Below are 25,696 nucleotides of genomic sequence, written 5' to 3'. Positions count from 1 at the left end.
TCGGTTTTATGAAGGCCTTGAATAATAATTTTCAAATCTGCTTGAGAAAATTGGGTTAATTCCTTTAATTTGCTTAGGATACTCCCGTCAACTTTCTCTCTCCCAGTCAGTCTGCGGAACATGATAAATCGCGTCAGGGATTGGTCTAGATCTTTCAGACTTGCTGCAGTAGGATGTTTGGATGGTGAAAATCAACCTCCTTTGGAGGGTGCTGGAAGGGGGGTCGATTCGGAAGCTACGTTGAATGGAGTGAAGTATATTGAGTCACAGCTTTCGTAATACGTGGAAAATGGTCTTGCTGATATCACTAACCGATAATACAGTGACTAAAAAAGGTAATTCCATATCAGTCGCTAATTCACTCCATAAAATCTCTCGTTACAACGATTGATTCCCCATCTGCACAGCAGTGAATATAGCCAGGTAGGAGTCTTAAATGAACGAAAGCTATCTTCCGTCCGTAAAGTGACAGGTACTTGGCTGACTTCATCGGTTTAGTGAGTCTCTGACTACGCATTTTATGCCATTGACTGCCTATGTTTACTGGCCTGTAACTTGGTTACCTAGTCCCCGCCCAGGTGTGCAACCAGGGCGTTTCCGACAGGGCATGATATGTAAACAACACGTGACGGTGCTGGTCGAGGCTTCTATGTATTTGCTATGCTTCGGAATCCTACGTTTTGATTGCTAGCTTTCCATCAACTCCATAAGAGCTGTCCTCCAGCTCAGAAAGAAGTGCTTCACCAGAGCCACAGGTTGGCCTGTCAGGCCTAGGGGCTAACGACAAGATATCCAGCTGTAAAAAGATATATTCTGGCTCTAAGAATGCGTTATTGTTTCTCAGTGAACACCAACTGCCCTCCATCCCAGTCCATCCTAACATTAGCTTTCTTGGACATACGATGTATGTCTTCCATGTTGTCAAGACCAGCAATTTCATTCTCATGCAGAAGATCCAATCGACTGGTCATCAATGGGATAATCGAAGCCTTCCAAAGTTTCGCATGCTGCCGTTTGCTCACAGTTGCAGTCCCCAAAAGCAAGGCGAGGGATCCTAAAACGGCACATACCAGAAGGATGATCCATGGCCACCGGACATGGATAAAAGTCTCAACTCGAAATGCCTGTCCTGGAACATTTATGGTTTCGGGGTTAGCCCTCATAGTATCTGTCATACTAGCAGACACTGATTGTAACAATTGCCTCAAATCAGCTTCACGTAGAATTGGCCCCAGATTCAACCCTGTCGATTCGTTCTCGAAGTCGTCCCAGTAGGCGCCGCTGCCTGTTGTTGTGTTAAAGAGCTTCGTCATCACATTTGGGATAGACAGAAAGGTATATGCATCGACTTTATAAGTCGATGCGCCAGATAATGCAGCTTTGCCATTCGGCGGCTGGAGAATATAAACATAATCCGATCCATCTAGGGTGGAATCATCACTAGGAAGGAGTGGTTGTGTATCAGACACATCGACAGAGTGGCTTGCACGATCATTAGCCAAGTAATGAGTGGGTGAGTATTCCCTTTCGCAGTAATAAAACACGCAATCGGTGAATGAAGGCTTCGGTGGAGACAGAGTTATGTTTTCTGGCATATACCAGATCTGAATGGACTGGTTTACCGCAACGAAAGAGAATATTGGCTTTTCAATGCCAGTCATCGAGGTGCTGTTTTGTGGATAGGTGCCCCACTGATTCAACGTGACGAGGTTAGGGACTTGGTCAAGGGTTTGGGTAGAGGTCTTGTTATTTTCGGAGCCACTCGCGTCCGTAGATATTTCTAATCCATTTGAAAGCTTGTATCTGCAACTCGTATGGGGACCCTCCTGGGGTTGTATCGTAGGCTCTCCAAGAGATTGGATAAATTCCGATTTATGACACGTTTGATTCACTTTGCTAGTGATATCCTCGCAATGGCTGCAAATTCCAAGCGTGGTAAACCTCGGGAATCTACAATTCCCCGAGCTGCACTGTGGCGCAAGAGGACTGTTCGTTTGTGCTAAGCCACTGAGAATAGAACTCAGCATCGATGGTGCGAGGGAGCCAGAAACTTCGTTGTTGTACAGTTTCTGCTGATACACATATTTATGCGCAGCTTGAATCGATGCAGTCTCGTTGAATCCCTGAACTGTATGTGAGGGGAATGCCAATATCTGCTGCGCGAATGGATCTATCGCAACTGCCAGCACCGTCATGAATGCAGCGGCTAGAGTCAAAGCATCCATTCTGAGTTGTGGGAGGCCTATCCAGAGAAGTTCCAACGCGCCCCAGGGCCCACGACTCGCCTGGTCAATGGCTTGCATATCATACAGTGGTACGGAATTGCGATACCGATTCCATTTGAGCTGGCTGAGACATCCTGATACCGGGACAAGGAGCGCGGCTTTAGAAATAGTGACAATAATAGATAAAACTGTATTAGGTGAAGCCGTATGTTGCCAATCCGCGTATGGAGTGCCGTTAATCCTGAAGAGAAAGCCTATCAAGAGGCCAAGACCAATAACACTTAGAGTAGCAGCTGCAGCTTCCCACTTCCAAGACTCCTTCCAGCCATGTCCCATTTTTCCTTTCTCAGCCTTGGTCGGTTTGGTGAGGCCACGTTGGACCTTGTCCGAAGCGGGTTCTGAAGAGGGAGGTGCCATATTGCCGGTGTGCGGATCGGTTGATGTTTGTGTTTCAATCTGTTGGGATATCCCCGAACCACCCTTCGCTCTTGCATGACGTCTTCCCCACATAAAACCAACTTCTGGCATTGTTATTTCTTGGAGGGCCGAAGGGACTCCAGCTCCTACTCCGACAGTGATCTTAAATGATTATGCGTCGTCAGCCTTTTCTTGTCACGTTGGCGGTGGTGGTTGAACTAGGCGAGTTGAAGCTAATGAGAGTTGAATTAAGGGCCTCCCACCAGTCTAGCGAACAATCGCAGCAATCTCTGCTGCCTGATCCGCGAGGGCAAGGAATCACCTGGTTGTGTCCGGTATATTGTTCCTCCTTCCTCAAAGTACACTGGAGTTAGTATAATATTCAGGATTTGCTACCCCTTATGGTTGACACAGGCCCCGTCAAGAAGAGAAAGGAGGGTATCAATTCTCCCCTTGCGTGCTTACCGCTGCACCACATAGAGCTTTTCTCAAGCACTTTGGACTATTCCAGGACTGGTCGGGGCAACAGCCTCGCGAGAAAGAATTGTGGCGTATAGAACGGCCATGTGTACTCCGTACTATCGTTGCAATCAGGAATGTTCCAGCCAGTTACCAGCCTGTGGCATAAAGGGAGAGAGCACGTCGAGAAAGAATTCTGGAAATAACACAGCCCCCGCCCCCAACGTAATGAAGATCTTCTAAAGGACCTTCCCACCCTTAACCCTAGTTCAACTTTAGTACTTCCAATCAGATGACAACAAAGGTTGACCCATTCTTGGCAGCGAGGCTGAATTGTGTGACTCCCACTTCAGCCTCCGACCCTGATGAGGGATCTGCAAAGCATTTTCCCGTTGAACTCGCATTTCCTTCCCAATCCAATTCGGATTAATAATATACGCCTTACACCGCCGACCGGGCATTGGGGTTGGGCTTGGTCAACACTACTTCTAACATTGTAATTGAATATTATCTCAGGTTTAAAGCTGTCTGCCCCCAAAGTATACTATCTGTTGGATGCGTTACTTACAAGGCACATCTTCTCATATTCTGGGAGCGCCCAATTCACCATCCAACTAAACTGTAATACATCCTGTGCGGTCGGTCGCGCTTCAGGTTTGAAAGCATGGACTTGCAGCATATCGATTACAGCAATCTTCTCCTCCAGGTCAAATTCGGTGATACCAGCCTTTTGTCGTGGAAGCTGAATATGTGCGTCAAACCGATTATCCCAGGACCTTATGTCTCGATCCTGATTCGGTTCACCCTCTTCGCTAAAATACTCGTGTTTTTCGTTCCATTTCTCCCATCATTCTAAAGGTAACTTTCCCAGGACATCAACCTGTTCAGCTGTGATACCATCCTGTGTAGCTAGATTGTCCTCAAACAATGGGCGTTGTCCAAGAATTATCCATATAACACATGCAACTGTCCAATATCGGACGAGAAGGACAGGCTTCGCTCTGGCTCAAAGCGGGCCTCAGGCGGCGCGAATGCCAAGGGCGTGCGAATTTCACACCGATTCTCTGTTGAAGGAGAATATGCCTCTCCGAAATCTGTTAGTAAGAGCTGAACTTCTGAAGCCGAAAGCTCTTCGCAAGGTTTCCCAAGCCACATGGGAAGGATGGCAGTGGATGGAACATTCGGCTGCAATGGTCTACTATCAAGACGAACGACAGGTTCCGTAGTAGGCATGCCGTATCTGTGATACAGCTCTTTGATGGAGAGCCTGTCAAGGGCTGCTGGAAGACGCAGCAGAGCATTGCCAAGATGAAGGTCTTCAGACAAGTAATGGTGTCATTAGCGTAATACTACTAGCTTGCGGAAAGGAGGCCACCAACCTCCATGAACAACCCCTCTTGTGTGGGTGTACTCCACAGCTAGAACCAGTTGTGCTACTAGTGAATGAGCGGTATCAGCTTGAAACAAGCGTTTGTATGACCCATCCTTCGAGGCTGAGACGCTACATCTCGCCGGTGTCGTGACGTAGCAAGGATGTGTGCCATTAGGGCCGTGAAGGACAAATCGGTCTGGGATTCAAAGGTATCATTCTTCTGCCCGACCATTTTTTACCGAAAGCTTGGCGTTTTACATTAAGCCACGGCTGCCACGCACTTACAATCGTGAGTTCTTATATCTATATTGTATAGTAGTGGCCAAGTAGGGCCTTATAATATACTGCTCGGTAGTAGATTTCTACAATCTATTATTAATCAGTACTAGTAGTGATCATAACTGGACCGTGAGCATGCGGTTCCCACAATTCGTCGACATTTTCATTGTTGTCTCGGGGTCAATCCATGAAGGACCCTGGTCCATGCACGCCACATACCAACTAAAATTATTGACACAATGGAATCTAATCCCTCGCTTTATTGATATCTCAATCCGGTCTGCCCAAGCGTACGCTGCTTTGTCACACCGTCTAGCCAAACAAGTGAACGAAGATGATGCCTACAAATGTAAAATATGTAGTAGACTCACTGCCCTCTTCTTGAATAGCGAGTGAGGCTATTCCTTGTCTTTTCCCGCACTTACGAGAGAGTCAGCTCTCTTTCACCACGATCGACCATTTCTATATCGAAATGGAGAAGATTTACCTACGCAACTACGAACCTGTCCCGAAGGCAGACCATGTGGAGGATTCTGGCGATAGCGACACTACATTGACAGTGCGGCCACGACGCCGGTCCGTGCAGCAATACCTGAAGCGCAACCTGGCCACGATCACCATCACTGGGCTCCTCCTGATCTTGCTGCTGCTAGTAATTGCATTGATTGCCGCAATCACTCTCCAACCTGTTCGGCAAGCCCTAAGCTGGGAACACTCGTCAGTCTACTCCGGCTCCCACCATAGTGGCCAGCGACAGTGTCTTCCCACAGCGCCTCGGACCAGGCTCTCTTGTGGCAATTCCACCGACGAGGCTGAAGCGCTCGGTTGCACGTATGACCCACTTTCGGCCTGCTGGCTGCACCAGGAGTGTCCGCACGACTATGTGAAGGAGTTTACGGAGTTCAATAATGGCGAGCCGTTTATATATTACTACGATAAGGAAATGACCCGTCAGATGAAGGACTATGATGAAGTCGGTCGCAACGTCAATGGATTTTATTGGACTTCGAACCGGGAGCACCTGGTTCATTGTCTGTATCTCCTAAGGCGGGCCCATGATCTTCACATGCGTGGGGATCGCCTGGACACGATGCTAGCCGACCTAGAGCATACCGATCATTGTACCAACATGTTGGCAAATTGGCTGCGGAGACCAGATCCTGCGCTGGATGAGCTGGGTACCCAGGGCCAAACGCACTGCTTCATGTCGTGTAGTTAGTGTGCGGAGATGGTGACCCTTGGAAAGGAACTGTTGTGGGTATTAAAAGGGAAGCAGAAGGCAAACACACAATGGATATCACAGATTTACAATACGGCTCTTGTTGTCCCCGTCTCACTTTCTCTGATGTTATTCTTCTTCTTTCTATCTGTTTTTCTCTCACTTCTGGTCTTTTAGCGGATTTCATTCCCTATGAATCAATGATAGTTCTTCGGACTTCCGATTGAATGCAAATATTCAACTTGGCTACCCAGGTACCCTTTGAGTATCAGCGTTGAACATGTCTCTACCCGCTGGACTTTGCCATCATTTCTTTATTTCTTAGGTGCTTCCTAGTTTGAAGACGTTTGTGGAACTTCGATAATCTTTGTAAGAGCTTGTTAGTGTAATGACGCTCGGACTCCCACCCGTTCATGCCACCTGACAAGTTAAAACATAATTAACTAGCTCGCTCAAAATCATTCGGATCTGTCTAGTAAGCGGTTACCGACAATGTTCAGGAACCCCTCCTGGAAAGTATATCACGACAATGTTTCGTGTGGAAAGAATGACCAAATTATGACACAAAAGTGAAAATCTCGAATTACAACACAGCCATAGCCGTGATAAAACATCTGATCTACAAGACAACTTCAGGCGATCTACATACAGACAATAGTCTATCCTGTCTTATGGCGATAGAACCCACATGCATTTCCCAAAAAGGCAAGACGTATATAGATACGGGAGACAACAAATGCCAAATATGCAATCAAGGGTGTCGTCTCAAAATCTAATTTCAGTTGACCCTTCTTTCCCCAGGCCCTACTATCATCACACAGCAGAACAGCATTGAAATATAGAGGGTACGGATAAATGGGTTTCCTCAGTAAAAGCAAGCCATCTCGTCCCGAAAGGGTGCCCACGGACACGGTTGTACCACTGTCGTTCGCGGATGATCAACCACACGCGCGCGCGATATGCCTACATCACACTTGTCGGTTCGATGATGTACTTGACATAGAGGCACTGCGTCTCTCGCTGGAGCGACTGTTGGAGCTGGATGGCTGGCGGAGACTAGGCGCGCGTCTACGATTGAATGTATGTAAAGAAGTGGACAATGCCTCTGTGGCGTAAATGTTAGTGTGGCTGGTGTGTAACTTGTGGCTGACATTTTCTAGGATAACGGCAAATTGGAGTACCATATACCAGCTGAGTATAGTCCAAAGCGGCCTGCAACGGATTTCACAGTGTCCAAATACTCCATGGGCATTAGTGATCATGCTCTGGGCGCCAAATTCCCTCGAGCTAGCTCGCAACCCACGGTAGTTGGCTGCCCAATGGATCTCGTGCCTCTATGCATAGGACCCCAAAGCCCACGACAGATCGAAGACTGGCTTTATTCAGACAGACCGCAATTTGCCATTCACGTGGTATTGTTCGATGATGCGACGCTGGTGACAGTTACATGGATGCACACGCTCACAGATGCCATGGGTCTGGCTGGCTTCTTCAAGGCGTGGACTGCCGTCCTGAACGGACGCGAGGAAGATGTCCCGGAGTTTCAGGGAATTGGCGAGACCCCATTACAGCAGCTTGGCCAGCATATCGCAGGGGAAACTTATGTTAATTATAAGTTCATGCTGAAAGGCTTTGGGTTACTGAGTTTCGCCTTCTGGTACTTCTTCGAGCTTTTCTGGTACCGACGCGAAGAGCAACGCATAATGTGTATTCCGGGACGCTTTGTGGAACAAATGCGGACCGAATCACTGAAAGAGTTAAGACACCAAAATAAGGAAGAAAATGCCCCCTTCGTCAGCGAAAGTGATGTACTTTTCGCATGGTGGACACGAGCTCAAACGAGGGCGCTGAACCCATTCCGCAGTCGCACGATAACACTCATGAACGTCTTTGATATTCGTGCGGCAGCACTTCCGGAATCCGCATCACAGAACAGTGCCCTCGTCGCTAACGCGGTCCAGACATCGTTAACATTCCTCCGCCCCCAGCAGATCCTCAACCAACCACTTGGTTTTCTTGCATCCCAGATCCGCCATAGCCTCGTTCAAGTGCGTACAAAACCTCAGGTCGAGGCTTTCTATGCGCTATATAAGTCTGAATTGACAAAGACCGGTCATTCGCCGTTATATGCTGCACCGAACGGCCTCTTACTCGGCTGCACTAACTGGCATAGAGCTAGGTTCTTTGAGGTGGACTTCTCGGCTGCTGTCGTCAAGAAAGGCCGAGGTAGTGACTGCACAAATAACCGCGGAAGGCCATCGTACCTCAATACCGTGTCACTGACGACAGGTCTTTCATTGCGCAATTTAGCCCAGATCGTGGGGAAGGATGCGTCTGGAAATTGGTGGCTGATGTGTGCCTTGCGGAAAGAGGCATGGCCCACAATTGAGGAGGAATTGAAGTCTTTGGGGGCGAAGGATAGTCGATGAGGCCGAAACAATTCATTTCGTGTGCACAGTAACGTTTTCATAAGTGGATAACGTACTATAAAGTATTAAGGAAAGACCATTTCACATGAGGGAGATGAGAGCTTCTCCCATATCAATGTACGATACTCCAACTGTGATGTATCGCGTAGTAGAAATGCAGCAATACCTCTAGAGAATGGAACATACATATAACTTTTCATTATACCCTTACCCATGGTAGTGTATAGCACTACGAAGAAGGTGCTGTTAGTGAGCACGTTGAGGAGAGAATCCGATTAGGATGGCAAGTTTAGAGACAAAGGACCATAAAGGGAATATTGAGATGCCATTCAGAGTCATAGTTACCAGTAATGTACGTATACTTCCAATTCTATCAAAGACAACCCCCGATGTCAGAGGATCGATCGCCATGCACGCATCGAAGCAGGCCACGACGCCGGCAGAAGTAGAACTTAAGGAGCCGAGGGAGCTGGTCACAGCGGGTAAGAAGCAGGGTAGTGCGTAGATAGAAAACACTCCGACTAACCGGAGACGAAGAGGTATAAAAAGGAAACGTCCTTGAAAAGCAACTAATGTTGAAGCCACAATTCACGGGAATCCTCTCCGTGATGGAGAAAGCAGGCAGAGAACTAACATTTGTAGGTGAGGTCTGATTTGATGCCTACCTGAAGGCAACTTTCTCAATGTGGATACAGCCCATTGTTCGACTGCTCCAAAGAAGATACGCTGGCCTAGGTTCGTGGGTGTGCCTGCATCCCATTTGCCATCTGCTTCCAACCCTTATGACCCTGTAGGGTTATCCTCTCCACGTGAGCGTAGGGATGTTGGTGTTGAACCCTAAATATTCGGGCCATAATAGCCTCGCGCGATAGAACCAGCTTGAATATCGACTAGGTGAGTTCCATATCATCTTAAGGAACTTTGACTAGCACTCACTATGTAGTGGCATTCCTGGAAATGTTACAGAGCGTTAGGAAAGCATTTCTGCCAGTGCGTCAACCTGCGAGAGCTCCGCTTATACCGGACCTTCATCCGATCACACGGTCAGAAGAATAATACATAACATCAGTCTTAAGAGTCCAAAGGGTCCTTAGACATCTTAACTGCTTGTGAAAAAACTAGCTAAGTTTTGTAGAAGAACTATGTATTATAAAGTAGTAGGTTACGAAGGCAAGCTAATATAGTACCACACTAGATTAAGTCAGCTCTTATGCAACAGTGGGATAGACATGTTTACCTGCAAGGATGTATTATGTTTATGCATTCTTGATCATCGCACTGTATAAATTTGAATGCAAGATCAAATGCATTTTATGGGGGGACCTCGGTTGCCCCGCATTTTTGGTTCATCTTGGCTTTGCAGATCATCTGTCATATCTGGTCAGATATGGCCCCCGTCTCTTCTTCTGTTGCATTTTGGCCTATTCCATTACATATTCTCCACCTCTGGTAGAAGTTGGACAGACTGGAATAATCCCGGCAGAATGGCACCACAGGGGAAGAGATGGCCCTCGAGAGAAGGTGCGCTGACCACCACTCCGTTTTGCTATGATTGTGCTGACAAAAGCCAGGGTTCACGGTCGACGTGGTCGGCAACTTGATCCACCGCACCCTACTCAGCCCCTGGAAGATGATACCCTTGCTAGCACTAGCCCAGTATACTGTCAAAGGCCGCGAAATTCTCGAGTCACGCCCGGAGGTGCTCAAGGCCCTCAAAGTGCTAGCCTCGTTGGCGGTTTTTAGTCGGCTCGGGGCATGGCTGGACCGTCGTTCCATTAATAATGGCCTGAAGGACCACTATGACTGGAACCGTGAAGTCGTGGTTCTCACCGGTGGCAGCGGCGGGATTGGACGGCGGGTTGCGCAGCTGTTCGGCGATCGCGGCATCAAGGTCGCCATCCTGGACATCGCGGCCCCGGAAGATTCACTGCCAAGCAGTGTGCGCTACTACGAATGCGATATTACTTCCCCAGAGAACATCGCCGAGGTGGCCAGCAAGATTCGGGCCTCGTTCGGCAAACCAACCATCCTAATCAACAATGCGGGTATCCTGACCGGCAAGACCATCCTCGGCACCACGGAGGCCATCACTCGACGCTTGTTTGATGTGAACACTCTCTCGCACTATTGGCTGGCACAGGAATTCCTGCCGGACATGATCGCAAGCAACCACGGCATGGTGGTGACCGTCGCCTCCCAGTCCGGCTACACCGTCACTCCCAGCATGGTCGACTACTCGGCTTCCAAGGCCGCTGCTATCGCTTTCCACGAGGGTCTGGCTGCCGAGTTGGTTACGCGCTACCAGGCTCCACGCGTCCGTACCGTACTAGTTACCCAGGGCTTCACGCGCACTACCTTGATTAGCAAGCTATCCCCAAAGGATACCTTTTTAGCTCCTCTTCTAGACCCCGAGACAGTCGCAGAAGGCATTGTTGATCAAGTTTTGACTGGCGAGAGCGGTAATGTCCTTTTACCTGGTACCTCCGGTACTATCGCCCAGCGTCTTCGCGGTTATCCGCTGTGGTTCCAGCATTTCTTGCGGTGCCGACTAGAGCGGGTCATGCGTGCGAACTAGATTGATCCCATGAAAACGTCTGGGAGGTCTTTAACTAATTTCTTATGTTGGATACCACTGTATTTGCGCATCTTTTGGATTTCTATCAAGCTCGTGATTTTATTTGTACTTGATGATTATCCATTGCCATTTCAGACCCTTTCGGGAATTTAAGCTGTGAGCTACACCCCAGTCGCCGATTGGTGAAAACTAATCGCTTGGGAATTGATACGTTTATCTTAATAATTGTTCTTAGCAATTTTCCATGAAAAGCTCTCGCCAAGCGACAAAGCTCGCAGCGTCGCTAATGCTCCTAGTGACACGTACACCTGGCTTGGGAGTATCTAAATGTCTGTACACAGCTTTCGTAGATCCCAGGCGCGATACTTGGCTGCCCAGCCGAGGTCATTTTCGATATCCTCAAGAAGCATAATAGCCGCTTCCCGTTCATCATTGTTGCTAAAACAACATCCAGCTATAATTGAGAAACGTCAGGTACTCTGGACAGACACAGAGGAGCCAATAACACACACCGTAGTAAATCGGCTGTACCGAGTTTACTCGACAACTTCCGTATGGCTTGCTTTGTGCTATCCCACATATTTGTCTAGCGTAGTATAGTAGTTTTCCCTACCGATGGCTGAGCTTCGTTTGCGAGGTTGTTATTGGACATGCTAACCTCTATTCTCCTGAAAGCGACAAGACAGCTACAGTCTTGCGTAGGGCAGGATGTAAAGAGTAGGATCTGGGCAAGGTGAAACATCTGCCACGAGGAAGCTGTAAGATATCAAGAGCTGCATCTTCTGGTTTATGGAATACCTTACCGCAAACACTTCTCGCAAACCATATCGTTGTAAAGGGCTTATCGTCTTGTATACCGAGACTGGGTCCATGAAGCTTCTGTCCTTCACTGAGCGATTCCAGTGCTCTAGAAGGTCACGCAGCTTGTACCATTGATCGAGCCCGTCACTGGGAGAAGTGGTGTGTGAGCACGCCATGAAGTTTACCACTTTTGCGAGAATTGTCAGAACCCTTTATGGGTCAGCATCAACAATGCTGATAAAAGGAAAGGCTCACAAAAAAACACCCACTGATTGTTAACCAAGTCCTCACTCCCTTCCTGGCCAATATGCTCCAAATCAATTGCCCATAAATCGGGGTCTAGCCTCAACTCTGAGCGATGCATAATGGAGCAAACGACTTCTTGCCGCGCGATAGACCAAAAGCTAGCCTGCTCCATTCCACCAGAGGATCCGTTTACTCTGCGCACTTTGCTGAAAGAGAATACCCCATCGAGGTGTCTCTGCCAGTCTGATGCCGGTGCATCTAACATTGCATAACAAGAGCAAATGACAGTGGCTGCAAATCCGTAGCTGACGAGTGGCTCATCATTATTCCCAAGCCTATCTATCAGAAGAGAAATTGCCGTATTGTAATTTCTTCGTGCAATGTCCCTGCCGTCTGGTAGTTGTCCGATTAAGAATTGTTGCTTCGCAGCGCATGCGATACTTGCTGCTTTGAGCAACGGGTCTTGCATTGCCAAGCGACAGATTCTTTTTGAGAAGTTTCTGACAGATCTGAGAGGTCCATCCAGGTACCTACTTCGGCGCTAAACTGACGCAGAAGCCATGCTTCTTCCTGTGAGCTTAGAGGGGCTGGCGGTATTGACTTCTCTTGGGTTGCTGAGAGGGATATCGGAGTGAAAGGGCTATCTTGGCTCCAGTATCTCTGTGAGCTCTGCGACAGGGGTGATGATATATTGTAGCTCAGTTGAGGGACTAAAGCATGGCTCCTCATTGACGACAGAACCTGTGCTCCTTTAGTTGCTGTGACCCCTATGTTAGCAGTAGAGCTGCTAGATCTACTTGTAGCGGTGTGTAGGGTCATTTCACCATCGTTGGTCCTATCGGACTGTGCTCGACATTGCACAGAAGAGGTATCATTATGCCAAGATGCCTGCTCAGCCTTTGTGGGTGTTGAATGTTCTAGGGCATCCCCTCTAGCCTCAGAGTAAGTTGAACGGGATAATAACGGTGCTGTACCTGCCTGATCCATTACATGAAAAGCACCATCTCCATCAGGGGTTGTTGTATTGCGGACTCCGTTCCGACATAGCTCACCATGATGGTCCGGACTTTGTACCATCGGCTTATCGTTAATAATTTCGTACTCATCTGCTATCGTGTCGGTCTCATCTACAAACTCATCTACACCCAATTAATTAGTGTCAGCATTCGTCAGATACATATAATAATACCTTAGTATTCATACAGCCTGTCACATCCAACGCCGAGATCCTAACCTCCACCCAGGTCTGGCTCGGTTCCCAAATGCCGAAGTATCCATGCTTGCTAAGTGACGGATGTTGCCAGTGTCTAAATGAGACCAAATCACTGGGAATACACTCAACCCGAGATCGTTCGCAGTTTCGGCAAAGCGGTTTCCTCTCGTCACATTTTACCTTGCGTGATCGGCATGTTAAGCTGGCGGTGCTTTCTTTAGCTCAGGCGATCTCCTCTCGGATCCTGTTGACCTACCACCGTATGTCACAACCATGTCAAAGCCTGGAGATCTGATGTTATAGTTCATGCACTTACCAGTCCAAGTACGCATTATCGCTATGATGGCTGAAATGCCCAGGCGAGGAGCATTATATCGTAGACGGGAATCAATCCTGTGGGGATACGGAGAGTATTTCTTGATCGGTAATCGTGCCGAGGTGGGACCTTTTCCGAGTGTTTTGGCCATTGCTGCATGCGGGGTAATCTCTTTGCTGGTGTTAGTGGCATTTTTTGATATTCTTATTTTGTTATAAAAGATACGTTTATTATGGTCCTCTTGTGAAGCTTGATATCGAAGCTTAGAGGGTTGGGCGCAGACTAACTCAGGCAGACGGGAGATCTATAAATGCCTGATGGTCAAGCATCAGTAGTGAATACACACTCAATTAATGTTTTAGCTCACTCGCCAATTTGTGAACTGAGACAATGCCATTCCAAAACAGATAATTAGAGGAAACTAAACACTGGTCTGACTCTCCCTAGTACCAAAGCCCATCATTCGGCTTGATTCCCTGCTTTTTACAATGCTCATAGTACAGATGAGCGTAACTGAAGATATCCATCGTGTTCTTCAGGGTATCATCATCATGGAAATATTCCAAACTACCGGTGATTGTGAAAACCACCTCCGCTCCCTTGGACATGTGGAGTGTATGAATTGTTCCCGGGTTTTCCACAACGTAGTCTCCTGGTTTGGCTACCCAATCATACCTGATGCCTGTCAGCACAGTCCACCTTCAGAGTATATAAACAGAGATCCCTACGTACTCTTTGTAGTTCCATTCTCCCTTCAAGGTAACGGCAGTGACAGAGCCTCGATGTCGGTGCTTGCCCAACCATGTATCTTCCAAGCTGCGTAAGACGACGACGAATGTACCTGTGCGGGACTCGAAACGCAAAGGCTTCAGCTCGAGATTATTAAGCCACGGATGCCAGCAGGTATCTTTTTCTCCGTCGATGTAAACGTCTGGCGAACTGTATTTGTCTGCGAGGGCAAGCTCGGCCTTCTCGAGAGCGGTCAATTTGGACTCTTCATTGTTGGCTACAGCAGCACTTTTCGACGGCGTCGGACGGGAAGGGAGGGTGTGGTCGAGATTAGATGATTCGGCGGTCATGGTGTAGCAATTTGTTTTCAACTATATAATGAGTTTGGAGTATTGAACACTGTTCGAACGAGGTCTCTTTCTTATTTATGTTCACCCTCACAGTAGGTCCTTGAAGTCTAGACCTGTCTCTCGGTAACAGATTTCCAGATTTGACATGATGGCGCTCTGGACAACACATCAAGGCACCCTTGCATTACATGACATACCGTAGTCGACCATTAAGGGACCCGGGATTCCTGGCACTGCATGGTCAGCAGACATACCCTAGCTGGCAACCCAACTGAACTGGGATCTACTATCCCAGACATTGATAGACGACATTACTGTCAAAGAAAACAAGGAATGCTATTGGCAATTACCATGCTCAGTGACCCACATTCGGCTGGTGAACCATTTGGGGAAAGACGCTCGGATGGTAATCGAAGCGAGAGGGAAAAGTCGCCTTGATTTCCGTACTTCCTCCATTCCTGCCTCCCGGACTTTCTCCGACCTCGTGCAATATTTACCAACTCCGGCCTATTTGCTTAGGGTTATGTAACCCCCTCTTTACCCCAGATTCTCCCCACATTTCCCCCACGTCCGCAAACGGCCGATGTACTATACAAGTAGTTGAGTGGATCTTCCATCCCGTTCTTTTTGGGAATTGGGATGTCAATCCCACCTTATATAAGATGCGATGGGTCCCGAAAAATGCGCGGTTTCACGTGGTTCGTTGGTTCCAGCACGCCAGGGCAGATTGATCATAATTGACCCGCTGGAGATTCGATTTCAAATATGACCGTGTTAACCAGGGAAAAAAAGCCTTATTTTGGCTTGACTGGAGGATGGCTCACATTCTGGGTTACGGTATGGCAATTTTAGCACCTTCGTCGATCACGATGGGCTGACAATTCATTAGGTTGCCTGCGCAACAGATATGTCCTTGTTCGGTTACGACCAGGGTGTCTTCAGTGAGACTACCTAGAATAAATCATGGATCTTTCTAACACACCGCAGGTGGCGTGGTTATCACACGAGACTTTCTGGAAGTCCATGACCTGGTCGGTCCGGAGAAAACCAAGACGCTTTCCACTGTTACAGCGATATACGATGTCGGCTGTTTCTTCGGTGCAATCGTTGCCTTCACAATCGGAGAGCAACTAGGACGGAAAAAGGCGATCCTGCTAGGAACTACGATTATGGCTATCGGTGCTGTATTGCAGGCTGCCTCTTTCAGTTTGGCACAGATGTTTGTAGGCCGCATTATTCTGGGGTGAGTGAACAGCGTTAACTACTCTATTAACTTGTCTTGGTTCCGTTGCATTGATGATATGTTCAACGATAGTATCGGCAATGGAATTAACACTGCGACTGCACCTATCTGGCAAACCGAGACATCACAGCTGAAATGGCGTGGTAAACTGGTCATCTTTGAGATGATGATGAATATCTTCGGCTTCTGCCTCGTCAATTGGATCAATTATGGTCTCTCCTTCGTCGGTGGTTCCATCGCTTGGCGCTTCCCGCTAGCATTCCAATTCTTCTTCTTGATTATTCTGTGGTCCACTACACCATGGCTTCCTGAGTCCCCTCGGTAGGCAGTTTGAGCTTCTTTCTCATTACTAAACCTGCTAATGACATGCAGATGGCTCATAGCCCACGGGAGACAAGAAGAAGCCACAGTAGTACTCAGCTGCCTCGAGGCAAAACCCATCGATGACCCCTTCGTCATCGCGCAACGGAACGAGATCGAGTTTAGCGTGCGATACGAACGCGAGAATTCCATGCGGTGGCGAGACCTCTGTCAGAAAAAGGGGAATGACAGCAAGACCCTACGCAGACTTCTCCTCGGTGCCGGCAGTCAATTCATGCAGCAATTCGGTGGAATCAATATCATGTCATATTATCTGCCAACGGTGCTTATGGATGTGAGTAACTCTCCCATTTCATCCGATCCACTTTGTACAACAATCTAACGCATGATTGAACCCAGTCCGTCGGGCTTTCCGATACAATGGCCCGTCTGCTAGCTGCATGTAACGCCCTATCCTACCTTGTATTCTCCGGCCTCGCAGTCCTCCTAGTCGAGAGAATGGGTCGCCGAGGCTTGATGCTCCTCTCTACTTTCGGCCAGTTCCTCTGTTTCCTCATCATTACCATCCTACTTCGGTTCTCTCGTATAAGTGACAACGGCGAAAAGTTTGCCTCTGCATCAGTTGCATTCTTCTTCCTCTACTACGGCGCATTTGGCATCGGTATGCTCGGTGTACCTTGGCTATATCCCACAGAGATCAATTCCCTTCCCATGAGGACCAAGGGAGCGGCTGTTGCGACTGCCACTGATTGGTTTGTTTCTCACTCCGTATTCCCCAGTATACTACTAACTCGGGATGGAAAGGATAACAAATTTCGTCGTCGTGGAAATAACACCCATCGGAATCAAGAATATAGACTGGAAATTCTGGATCGTCTGGACGGTCACTAATGCTGCGTTTCTACCGATTCTTTACTTCCTTTATCCTGAAACAGGTTTGTCTGGCTTCTCGTTGTGGGAAGATGTATTTGCTGATGGTTATGTGTAGCGAACCGAAGCCTTGAGGATATGGATGAGTATTATCGGTCTAATCCGGCGTTGATAGTCACCAAAGATCCTGATGCTATCTGCCGACGGCGTCCACAGAAGTATCTTCAGAGGGAAGAGGAAGAGATTGAGAGGGCTGCTGCTGCTGTGGATAAGAGGGCTTTGTCAAATGGAGCTGTGGAGCATGCGGAGTGGACCAGCGCGATGAGGAATAAGAGTTGATGGACTTTATCTAGCTAAGACGGTCTGCAATAGAGCGGTTGTTCGTCCTCTCCATCGGTGTGAGCATGTATATTTGAGGTAAATAGCCGAATAGCGCTATATACTTAGAACTGTTCTCTATGAAATTCACATTGTGTTAGGGTAACAAGATCTAATGCAGCTATGATACTACACAACGCAAATAGGTTCTCGTTGCAGGCTTCAGGCTACAGTTCAAGTTTCTATTCTACATCCATGCAAAGAGCCCTCGTATACAGAGTAGAAACTAACAACACCAAGAACATCCTCTCGTACTATGCAAGCGACAGCCCGAGACTAGTATCGGCTACTGCCCTTCAGAGTGCAAAACAAGAATGAAATGCGCCCAGTCAATAGGCAAAAGCCCCTGAACCAAAGGCCCCAAGACATCGGCCTACTCGCCGAACATGCATTACTACAAGGGTCATTTGTCGCGGTAAGTTGCCCCACAGACGGGGTCGTATTACAGATTCCAAGCCTGGGAATCGAGCCGAATGCTACCTCACTCGGCCCACTTGTCTGATCTGTAGTTTCTACTCGGATACCCCTCGGCCTTTGGAGCGATACGAACTGAAGATCATCTCGCAACGAAGTTCGATATACCCTTGTAGCTCCGTGTATGGATATAATTGCCAAGAATAGAGCATGGGCGTAGATACTATCACGATCAATTGAATTTCTATGTGTCCCGAGCAAACCATCGCCGACATCAAAGAGGTCCAGAGAAACGTGCGAACCTTCGCAGAAGCGCAGAAGAACTCGTTGAAGGATTTCGAAATTGTGGTTCAGCCTGGAGTGCATCTTGGACAGAGGAATGTACCCATTAATACCGTTGGGGCGTATGCTACTATCCTGTTTTCTACATAAGATATCCCGCAGTCATCTTTATGCTCATGATACGGTGGCTAATGGCATAGCGAGGTTATACGTACATCCCAGGCGGCCGTTACCCACTCCTCGCATCAGCACACATGACGATCCTCACGTCCAAAGTCGCTGGCGTCAAGCACGTCATCGGCTGCACACCCCCGATAAACGGCGAGATCCCACATAGCACGATTGCAGCCATGCACCTGGCGGGAGCCGACGAGATTTAGCTTCTAGGAAGCGTACCAGCAGTAGCTGCCATAGCCGTGGGTACCGAGACAATCCGCAAAGTCGATTTTCTGGCTGGCACGGGAAACCGATTCGTGGCTGAGGGTAAGCGGCAGCTGTTTGGTGAAGTTGGCATTGACCTTTTTGCTGGTCCCACCGAGGTCCTCGTCCTGGCGGATGAGACGGCCGATCCGTTCACGGTGGCTATGGACTTGATCTCTCAGGCTGGGCATGGGCCGGATACACCCGCTGTGTTGATTACGACATGTCCCAAGGTTGGGAGGGAGACGATTGAGATTGTCAATAAGCTGCTCTCTGCGACGGATCTGTCAACCCCAGATGTGGCGAAGGTATCGTGGGATGCGTTTGGGGAGGTCATTATTGTGGATACTCTGGAGGAGCTTTGGGAGCTGGGTGATCATTATGCTAGTGAACAGGTTCAGGTGTTTACTCAGAATCCGAGAGATGCGTTGGACAAGATGTCCAATTATGGGGCGCTATTTCTTGGGTAGAGCACATGCGTTTCATACGGTGACAAGGTAGGTGATCAGAATGGAGAAACAAACCAGATAGGGGTAGGTCTACTGACTATTTTAAGGTAATTGGAACAAACCATATCCTCCCTACTCGGACAACAGCTCGATACACCGGTGGTCTGTGGGTCGGCAAGTATCTCAAAACATGCACCTACCAAGAGGTGACTTTGCCAGAGTCCAGTGGAAAGCTCGGACGCTTGTGCGGACGAGCTGCTCGCCCCGAGAGGTTTGAAGCGCCTGCGCGATCTGGTGATCTACGAGCCAACAGGCACATGTGAGATGATATTGAATGGATTTGGAAGTCTAATTAAACGAGATGAGGGGCATTCGTAGCATACCACTAGGAGCGTATATACTGGTTAAATAGAGATGATTCCTATACCGCGCTTTGGCACATAGACCAAGGCTACTGTTTGGTAGTTTACCTTGGAGATCTAGGGTTGGCCCTCGCAACTATTAACCTTCCCTTAAAGAGACTTGGACAGGTAACAAGCTCTATTCATGTATCACAATCTATATATAAACAGTAAACTCCGCATAAACATTCTGAAAGCGTACAATAAAACAAGACCGCTTCTATAAACGACGTCGTGCTAAAGCAATAGCCATGGCACTCTCTGGGGAGTGCGTGATACTAACCTGGACCTCTTCCACCTTTTGGGCATCGGCAGCCGATTTGGCCCGATTGTGAAGCTAAGCAATGGTCAGCTATAACGAGAGGACCAGTGGGCTCGGTCTTACCAGAACGGTTGGTGGCTGAGCACCATTGCTGACGATCTCAATATCCCGCATCGCAGCGCCTGCACCTTCAGACGGTATCTGTAGACTCTTGAAGATCGCTTCCTTGGCCGCCCAGCGCCCTGAAAGGCTTGCTTGCTTATCTGGGCTACCTTGACAGTATTTGAGCTCCCCTGGCGTGAAGTTGCGTTCCAGGAATATTTCATCCTCGATATTGACACTGGAGATAGACTCAATGTCTACACCAACGGACACATTTCCCTGCTCCTTACTTATGCTGTCGCGCAGCCATTGATCAGAAGATCTAGCGAAGAGCTGCTTGTCGTCGGAAACAGTTCTCGCGGGCAGTGATGATGCAACTGGCGCAACCGTCGTTGGAAAGCTGTATTCGCCAGTAGACTTCTGAGCGACACGGGCCTGGGGATTGAGAAAGACGTCCTTTTCTTGATGACTTGTCCAAGCCGACTGATCTTTGATCTGGAAAAGACGGCCCTGTGCCATACGCCTTTGGAACACGGGAATAATCTTTTGCTGGCGTTGAAGCACCCGCTCGCGGTAATCTTCAAACTTATTGGCCGTAATAGTGGAGAAGAGATAGCGAGGGGCGATACCAACAACGAGGCCACCCTTCTGTCCGAAGCCGAACGATGTCAACATGAATGCCTTGATACCTGATGTATGGATCGTCTGTGATGGGTAAACCAGATGTTTGAACTGCTGGAGCGCCACGTCGACATTATCTGCATTCCTGTTGCCGGGTACAATTCCGGTTTGGAGAGCCTGGAGACAGCCATTGAACATCCACGCTCCGGCTGCACCCTTCGGGTGGCCTGTCAGGGATTTCTGGCATATGACGAGAAGTGGGTTGCCAACCGTGCGCGACAGGTGAGTCATTTGCTGGTTGATAACGTTGCTTTCATTCTTGTCATTGGCCTTGGTTGACGTGCCGTGGAAGGACGCCACTTGAATGTCGTCGACACTCAACCCCCACGTTGCCAGGGCGGCGCGCATGGGAGCAATAGTGGGATCTATATGACGGATGTTATTATTCCATGTCCACTGAGCATCCCGGATGCGGGTCGCGGCGATGTTGTTGATGTGTTGCAGGTGCGCATCGAGATCTTTGAACTCCTTAGAGGTCGTGGACGCGATGAGCTTCTGTGACTCTGTGTGTCGCCATCTCTTGATCTCAGAGACAGCTTCGTCCAATCGTGCCTTGCGGTATTGCACATCCAGTAAGGGTGATTGCGCCGCATCAATGCTTTCCCGGGCGGCCGTGAGTACACCCTGGCCTGGTGCAGGCACAGACCGGCCGACCTTATCGCCTGCCATTTGGGAGTAAGCGACTATTCCGTAGATGGGAAGGCCCATCTGAAGGGCTAGCTCGGCGCTCATGACCAGTTGGATACCACAGCCAGCGGACTCGACGAAGCCACTGCGAGAGGATGCTGTAGGTCGGGACATTTCTGAAGGAAGATATCCCTTCTCCAACTCGTCCTCTGCGTTGGCAGTGGCCTTCATGTTACCGAACTCATAGGACATCTCTTCCTGGAAGTCATCGGAGCCACCAACGATAGCAACCTTGGCCTTAAGTGTCTGGATTGCTTCACAGGCTATATCCATAGACTCTACCGAGGTCGCACATGTGCCTGAGGGCGACTTGATAGGACCCGCAGCCCCCATTAAAAGCATATTCGTCCAGGCGTTCATGGCGTTGAGGAAAGACTCCTGGAGAATGTCGCTTTGCACAGGTCGATCAAGATATCTGTCCCGATACACGCCACGCATAGCCAACAAGCCTCCGGCACCAGTGCCGACGCAGTTAGCCAATTCAGATACGTGGATGTGGCGGTACAGCTCAAATGGATCCTCTAGTCCAGCACTATACATAGCCTCAGATACACAGCATAGAACATAGACAGTCATAGGATCCACCTGAGCGACAATGTCCTCAGGAATACCGTAACGAGTTGGATCCCACCCGGACGGGAGCTGACCGGCGACAAACCGATTGAATGCCATAGCTTTAGGCACCATGAAGACAGCTCCACTCTTGACGACAACCTTGACAGATTCTGAACCTTCAATAGGCGTCAAGATGACCTTATCACCATGTCGCAGCTTAAATGCCTGGGCGACACCCTGGGGAGCTTCAAAGGGAGGGAGGTCCTCATCGATAACCACTTCGTGCATGATCTCTTTCTGGGAAGGGTCATATCCCTCCGACAGCTCGGGCTCTATCACCCGAATGCCAGCATGGCCCAAGATATGCTGCCCATATTTCTCCTCAATATCCGCCTCGTCCACCGCTTCTTTGGTCTTGGAATCAACCCAGCCGGTGTATGGTTTGCCTTTAAGATCACCGTCAAAGTGCTTAATAAGGCCCATCATCCATGCCAGTTCGGTATAACCTTCCAGAGACAAGCGGCCCTCATGCTCCATCTCCCAGCGTGTACGCGAAGAGCCCCAAGGGCCCAGCTCCGAGTAACCTACCACCACCACCGTGCGAGACAGGTCCACCATTCCCTGCAAGGACTGGAGGCCAGCTGTCACCGAGTTGTAATCTGAAAGAGGTGGGAAGGCCGGCTCAATGTTGGAGCGGCGTTTAAGAGGAGGTTGAACATTACCCTCAGCAGGCTTCGTGCCTCGGAGAACCTTTTGCTCGTGTAGATTCTCGGCGACCAGCGCCTGGCGGATCCGGCTGTCCGAGACGATCTTCTTGCGAATAGCCGAAATCTTGTCCTTGAGGTCACTGACACCTTGAAGGCCTCCACTCAAATCCGCATAAATGGGTTCATCGTCCGCCACTTCGAGGATGTCGCCTGACAGGAGAGACAGAATATTGAAAGCCATCTCGGGGGCAGAAAATGTCAGTATATCCAATGAGTCTTCCATACCCTGGGCGACGATATTGTTGGCACTCATCAGACCCGTGCCGCGGGTCCAGCCGATCACGGCACCGATAATGCAAAGGAAGTCAGACCAGCCCTCAGAATGGAAGCGATTGAACAGGGTCTCCAGCCCCAGCTTGGACTCAGAATACAAGCCGTCTCCACCGAAGTTACCATGGTTTGGAGACAAGGGGAGCAAGACACCTGTGGGCCGACAATCAAAACCCCGTTTTTCCTTCTGCTGTTTGATGAATCCCAACAAGCGGAGCAGATTAACCAGCATGGCACGGTGCGCCAATTCCGACTTGGAGTCGATTTTGTCAATCTGCCGTCCGATCTCGGAGATGGCAGCGAAGGGGATGATAAAGTCGAGGTCCCAACCATAACCCGACTGCTCGTCGTAGATGTGGTTGATTAATTCCTCGCAATCACGCTTGCTGGCTTGGTTGAATGGCAGCACAATCAATTCTGATCCAGGAGCTCCGACCTTCGCATAGAGCTGGCGGAAGGATGCAGCGACATCTGAAGGCTGACGACTGGTGGTGACGATAACGTGCGCTCCACCGGCCAGCAACCCGGCCACGATGTCTGCTCCAATCGAACCGACTCCAGCACCGGTCACCAGTACTCTTCTGCCGGTAAATGACAGTCCGGTAGAGGCTCCGGTAGATAGGATATTCAAAAACATGTCCGTGAGCTGGTCGTCATACTTCCAATCCACACCGGCTCGGCTGCGGAGGTGCGCATAGGGCACGTCGCGGTGTCGAGCTGCAACTACCTGCGCGTAGTTCAGGGTGGAAGCTTTGTTCTCACCGTGGAGCTGACGACGAGGCACCTCAGAGTACTGGATGCGCCCGTTCGCATCGACTTTCGTCTCAGGCGCCATAGCAGGCTGAGTATAACGAAAGACTGGCCCGTTGGCTACTCCCGAAGCACGAACATCGTCAAGCAGCATCTGAGCCTTCTCCTTCGTCGTGTCATCCTGAGCACTGTGTTCCAGCATCTGCTCCAATTCTGGTGACCACCGATTGACAAGGCTCTGGTATCGCTGCGAGGCCTTGTCCTCGGCAGCAGGACGGATGTCGTGCAACAAGGCCATGAGGTCCTCTCGGGCCGTATTCCACCATGAATCATAACGACGAGCCTTCCGCGGGTCGAAGATCGTCCGCATACCCGTGAGAAACTCTTCATCGAATTCGGCGTCCCATTCAGCCAGCCTGTCAGTATCCTCCCCTTGCACCTGGGTTTGACTGGGTTGCGCCACGCCATCCAAATCTAGATGCTTGGCGAGAAGCTGGAACTGTTTGTGTAAGTACTCATTTTGTTCCTTCTTGAGGGTTTCAAGACTAGCCAAGTCGACCTGGGCCACAGCGGATGTCTGTGACGCTCCACCCTCCGCTCTCTTCTGTAGAGCTATGCCTGCCTTTCCGCCGTATCGGCTCACCACTGAATCTAGGAACTGCGTTGCCTGACCGGCATCTGCGAGGCGAGCAGCCGGTTCCATTGTTACCGCATCGCACAGAACGGTGGTCTGCCGATTGGGGCCTAGTCCCCAGTGTGAGGAGAGATAGTCTCTGATCTTGGCTTGGTTGAAACCTGCAGGCATACGGGCGGCCACGAGGCGATCGATATGTCCGCCCATCACCTTACCAGGTTGTCCAGAGAAGTTTGTGAAGTGGGAGGCCAGTGCTTCTAGCGCGAGATCTTCACTTCCTTCTGGCAGACCGCGAAACTCAGCGTCCAGCTGTCCGATTAGCTCATTCTGTAATGTGGATTTGCCTGTCCGAGTTAGAATGAACACACAATGAGCAGCTATCGAGACGGAACGTACCTGCGGATAAATCGCGGATAGACTTCGCTGCGGGTACCTCGTCAAATGCTTTGCGGATCTTCTGAGCGACTATGGAGATGACAACGTCGATTGCACTCAAGTCGACATCGGGTACAGCGACAGCTGCCTGGGCAGCTGGCTGGGGCGCTGTTTGAACTACCACCGGTGGCGCAGCCACTGGTGCCGGAGCAGCAGGGGTGGACGAGGCGGCCGGTTGGGCCGGTTCATTATCAGCGCTTTCCACCGGTGCCTCTTCATCATACTGGTAGTAGATGTGCTGGGCGTCGTCGGCGTGCGATAGGTACTGACGGTCTACGCAGCGCACCAGATCCTCTTCAGCGTATTGGCCCTTGGCTGTCTTCTTCGCCATGTTCGCCAGGACATTGGATGGTCCCACTTCAACGAAGCGCTGGATAGTATTATTTCGCTGGATTAGATCATTTTGTGTTTCAATCCTGGCATTCCTAATTAGCCCTTTTCTGTTATGTTGGTAACGAGGAAGTCTCACCATCGGACGGGAAAGGCAAATTGATACCTAAACTGCGTTAGCATCTCACACGTTTCATGGGGTTTGCAACGTACGACAAGAGCTCAATGAGCAATGTGTAGGCTCTAAGCTGCTCTGACGGTGGCTCTTTGCGTTGAACCATTGTTGCTATAGAATCAGTAGAGTCTCTGGCTGGCGTGGCTATTGTTGTGGTCGTTTTCCTGCCGTCGTTCCAGCTATTGTCGTGGCTGTGGTCGTGGGTATCGCAAGGCACAATTGATTATATTATAGGTAGGGGGCATGAACATAAATAGACTTTCTTCACAATCTAAAGGTGACACTAAGAATAACGTTATCTTCAGGCTTCTTGCAACATCTCTCGGATGCATCGGGCTTATATTGCCACATGTACAGCGCTCCCGTAGTAACGAGATAGCGATAGCGAGCCTGCGTATGGTAGAATCATGATCCCCGGTACACGGGATAGGGTGAATCATGACCAATCCAAAATCCACATACTCTGGAGCCGCCTCCAACCCGAGATAACGGTGTTAGGGTTGACTATCGTACAGCGGGCCCTAAAACCCCCCCGGAGGAAGTTGGATCGCTCATCGGCCGCCGTTGGCCGAAATCCACATCCAAGGTCCATTCTCACCCGGAATCAATCTAGATCCGTATTGCTTTCATGCAGAAGTCG

The 25,696-nt window shown here is 49.5% G+C and overlaps 11 protein-coding genes across 11 annotated transcripts; 5 read left to right on the top strand and 6 right to left on the bottom strand.

Moving 5' to 3' along the window:
- Positions 1–632: 632 nt before the first annotated feature.
- On the bottom strand, positions 633–3,422 carry F9C07_2172991 (uncharacterized protein). Its single transcript, XM_041287670.2, has 2 exons — positions 3,108–3,422; positions 633–2,995 (listed from the first exon to the last, which is right to left on the bottom strand). Exon 2 carries the CDS (start codon positions 2,751–2,753, stop codon positions 831–833), a length of 1,923 nt encoding a protein of 640 aa, XP_041151605.2. The 5' UTR covers positions 2,754–2,995; positions 3,108–3,422; the 3' UTR covers positions 633–830.
- Positions 3,423–4,001: 579 nt separating this feature from the next.
- F9C07_1919648 (uncharacterized protein) lies at positions 4,002–4,520 on the bottom strand. Its single transcript, XM_071508482.1, has 2 exons — positions 4,481–4,520; positions 4,002–4,417 (listed from the first exon to the last, which is right to left on the bottom strand). The coding sequence occupies exon 2, from the start codon at positions 4,332–4,334 to the stop codon at positions 4,047–4,049; it is 288 nt and encodes a 95-aa protein (XP_071367220.1). The 5' UTR covers positions 4,335–4,417; positions 4,481–4,520; the 3' UTR covers positions 4,002–4,046.
- Positions 4,521–4,900: 380 nt separating this feature from the next.
- On the top strand, positions 4,901–6,347 carry F9C07_2287017 (uncharacterized protein). Its single transcript, XM_041287660.2, has one exon. The coding sequence runs from the start codon at positions 5,225–5,227 to the stop codon at positions 5,969–5,971; it is 747 nt and encodes a 248-aa protein (XP_041151606.1). The 5' UTR covers positions 4,901–5,224; the 3' UTR covers positions 5,972–6,347.
- Positions 6,348–6,737: 390 nt separating this feature from the next.
- Positions 6,738–8,599, top strand: F9C07_2287016 (uncharacterized protein). The gene is made up of 2 exons (XM_041295593.2): positions 6,738–7,051; positions 7,132–8,599. The coding sequence occupies exons 1-2, from the start codon at positions 6,827–6,829 to the stop codon at positions 8,398–8,400; spliced, it is 1,494 nt and encodes a 497-aa protein (XP_041151607.1). The 5' UTR covers positions 6,738–6,826; the 3' UTR covers positions 8,401–8,599.
- A 1,285-nt stretch (positions 8,600–9,884) lies between these two features.
- Positions 9,885–10,975, top strand: F9C07_12321 (short chain dehydrogenase/reductase family protein; the record flags this gene model as incomplete). Its single annotated transcript, XM_071507813.1, has 2 exons — positions 9,885–9,921; positions 9,972–10,975. 2 exons carry the CDS (start codon positions 9,885–9,887, stop codon positions 10,973–10,975), a joined length of 1,041 nt encoding a protein of 346 aa, XP_071367219.1.
- A 161-nt stretch (positions 10,976–11,136) lies between these two features.
- F9C07_1919633 (uncharacterized protein) lies at positions 11,137–12,675 on the bottom strand. The gene is made up of 5 exons (XM_071508481.1): positions 12,032–12,675; positions 11,779–11,963; positions 11,634–11,717; positions 11,488–11,584; positions 11,137–11,429 (listed from the first exon to the last, which is right to left on the bottom strand). The coding sequence occupies exons 1-5, from the start codon at positions 12,489–12,491 to the stop codon at positions 11,299–11,301; spliced, it is 957 nt and encodes a 318-aa protein (XP_071367218.1). The 5' UTR covers positions 12,492–12,675; the 3' UTR covers positions 11,137–11,298.
- Positions 12,676–13,181: 506 nt separating this feature from the next.
- On the bottom strand, positions 13,182–13,702 carry F9C07_12318 (uncharacterized protein; the record flags this gene model as incomplete). Its single annotated transcript, XM_071507812.1, has 2 exons — positions 13,182–13,456; positions 13,552–13,702. The coding sequence occupies 2 exons, from the start codon at positions 13,700–13,702 to the stop codon at positions 13,182–13,184; spliced, it is 426 nt and encodes a 141-aa protein (XP_071367217.1).
- A 292-nt stretch (positions 13,703–13,994) lies between these two features.
- F9C07_12317 (RmlC-like cupin domain-containing protein) lies at positions 13,995–14,630 on the bottom strand (the record flags this gene model as incomplete). The annotated part of the gene is made up of 2 exons (XM_071507811.1): positions 13,995–14,226; positions 14,284–14,630. 2 exons carry the CDS (start codon positions 14,628–14,630, stop codon positions 13,995–13,997), a joined length of 579 nt encoding a protein of 192 aa, XP_071367216.1.
- A 481-nt stretch (positions 14,631–15,111) lies between these two features.
- On the top strand, positions 15,112–17,608 carry F9C07_2287011 (putative MFS sugar transporter). Its single transcript, XM_041287661.2, has 9 exons — positions 15,112–15,328; positions 15,382–15,467; positions 15,520–15,571; positions 15,618–15,873; positions 15,946–16,194; positions 16,246–16,528; positions 16,594–16,946; positions 16,999–17,129; positions 17,183–17,608. The coding sequence occupies exons 1-9, from the start codon at positions 15,298–15,300 to the stop codon at positions 17,401–17,403; spliced, it is 1,662 nt and encodes a 553-aa protein (XP_041151610.2). The 5' UTR covers positions 15,112–15,297; the 3' UTR covers positions 17,404–17,608.
- A 394-nt stretch (positions 17,609–18,002) lies between these two features.
- On the top strand, positions 18,003–19,529 carry F9C07_2287010 (putative histidinol dehydrogenase). The gene is made up of 3 exons (XM_071510869.1): positions 18,003–18,260; positions 18,526–18,959; positions 19,115–19,529. The coding sequence occupies exons 1-3, from the start codon at positions 18,236–18,238 to the stop codon at positions 19,328–19,330; spliced, it is 675 nt and encodes a 224-aa protein (XP_071367215.1). The 5' UTR covers positions 18,003–18,235; the 3' UTR covers positions 19,331–19,529.
- Positions 19,530–19,534: 5 nt separating this feature from the next.
- On the bottom strand, positions 19,535–25,397 carry F9C07_2287009 (putative fatty acid synthase alpha subunit FasA). The gene is made up of 5 exons (XM_041295606.2): positions 25,095–25,397; positions 25,021–25,047; positions 24,513–24,967; positions 19,794–24,460; positions 19,535–19,745 (listed from the first exon to the last, which is right to left on the bottom strand). The coding sequence occupies exons 1-5, from the start codon at positions 25,160–25,162 to the stop codon at positions 19,629–19,631; spliced, it is 5,334 nt and encodes a 1,777-aa protein (XP_041151611.1). The 5' UTR covers positions 25,163–25,397; the 3' UTR covers positions 19,535–19,628.
- Positions 25,398–25,696: the final 299 nt, after the last annotated feature.

This window comes from Aspergillus flavus, chromosome 8 (genome assembly GCF_009017415.1).
Source record: "Aspergillus flavus chromosome 8, complete sequence".
Classification (NCBI taxonomy): Eukaryota; Fungi; Ascomycota; class Eurotiomycetes; order Eurotiales; family Aspergillaceae; genus Aspergillus; species Aspergillus flavus.
Note: the sequence above shows the minus strand (reverse complement) of the source record. Positions and strands in the feature narration are given on the sequence as shown.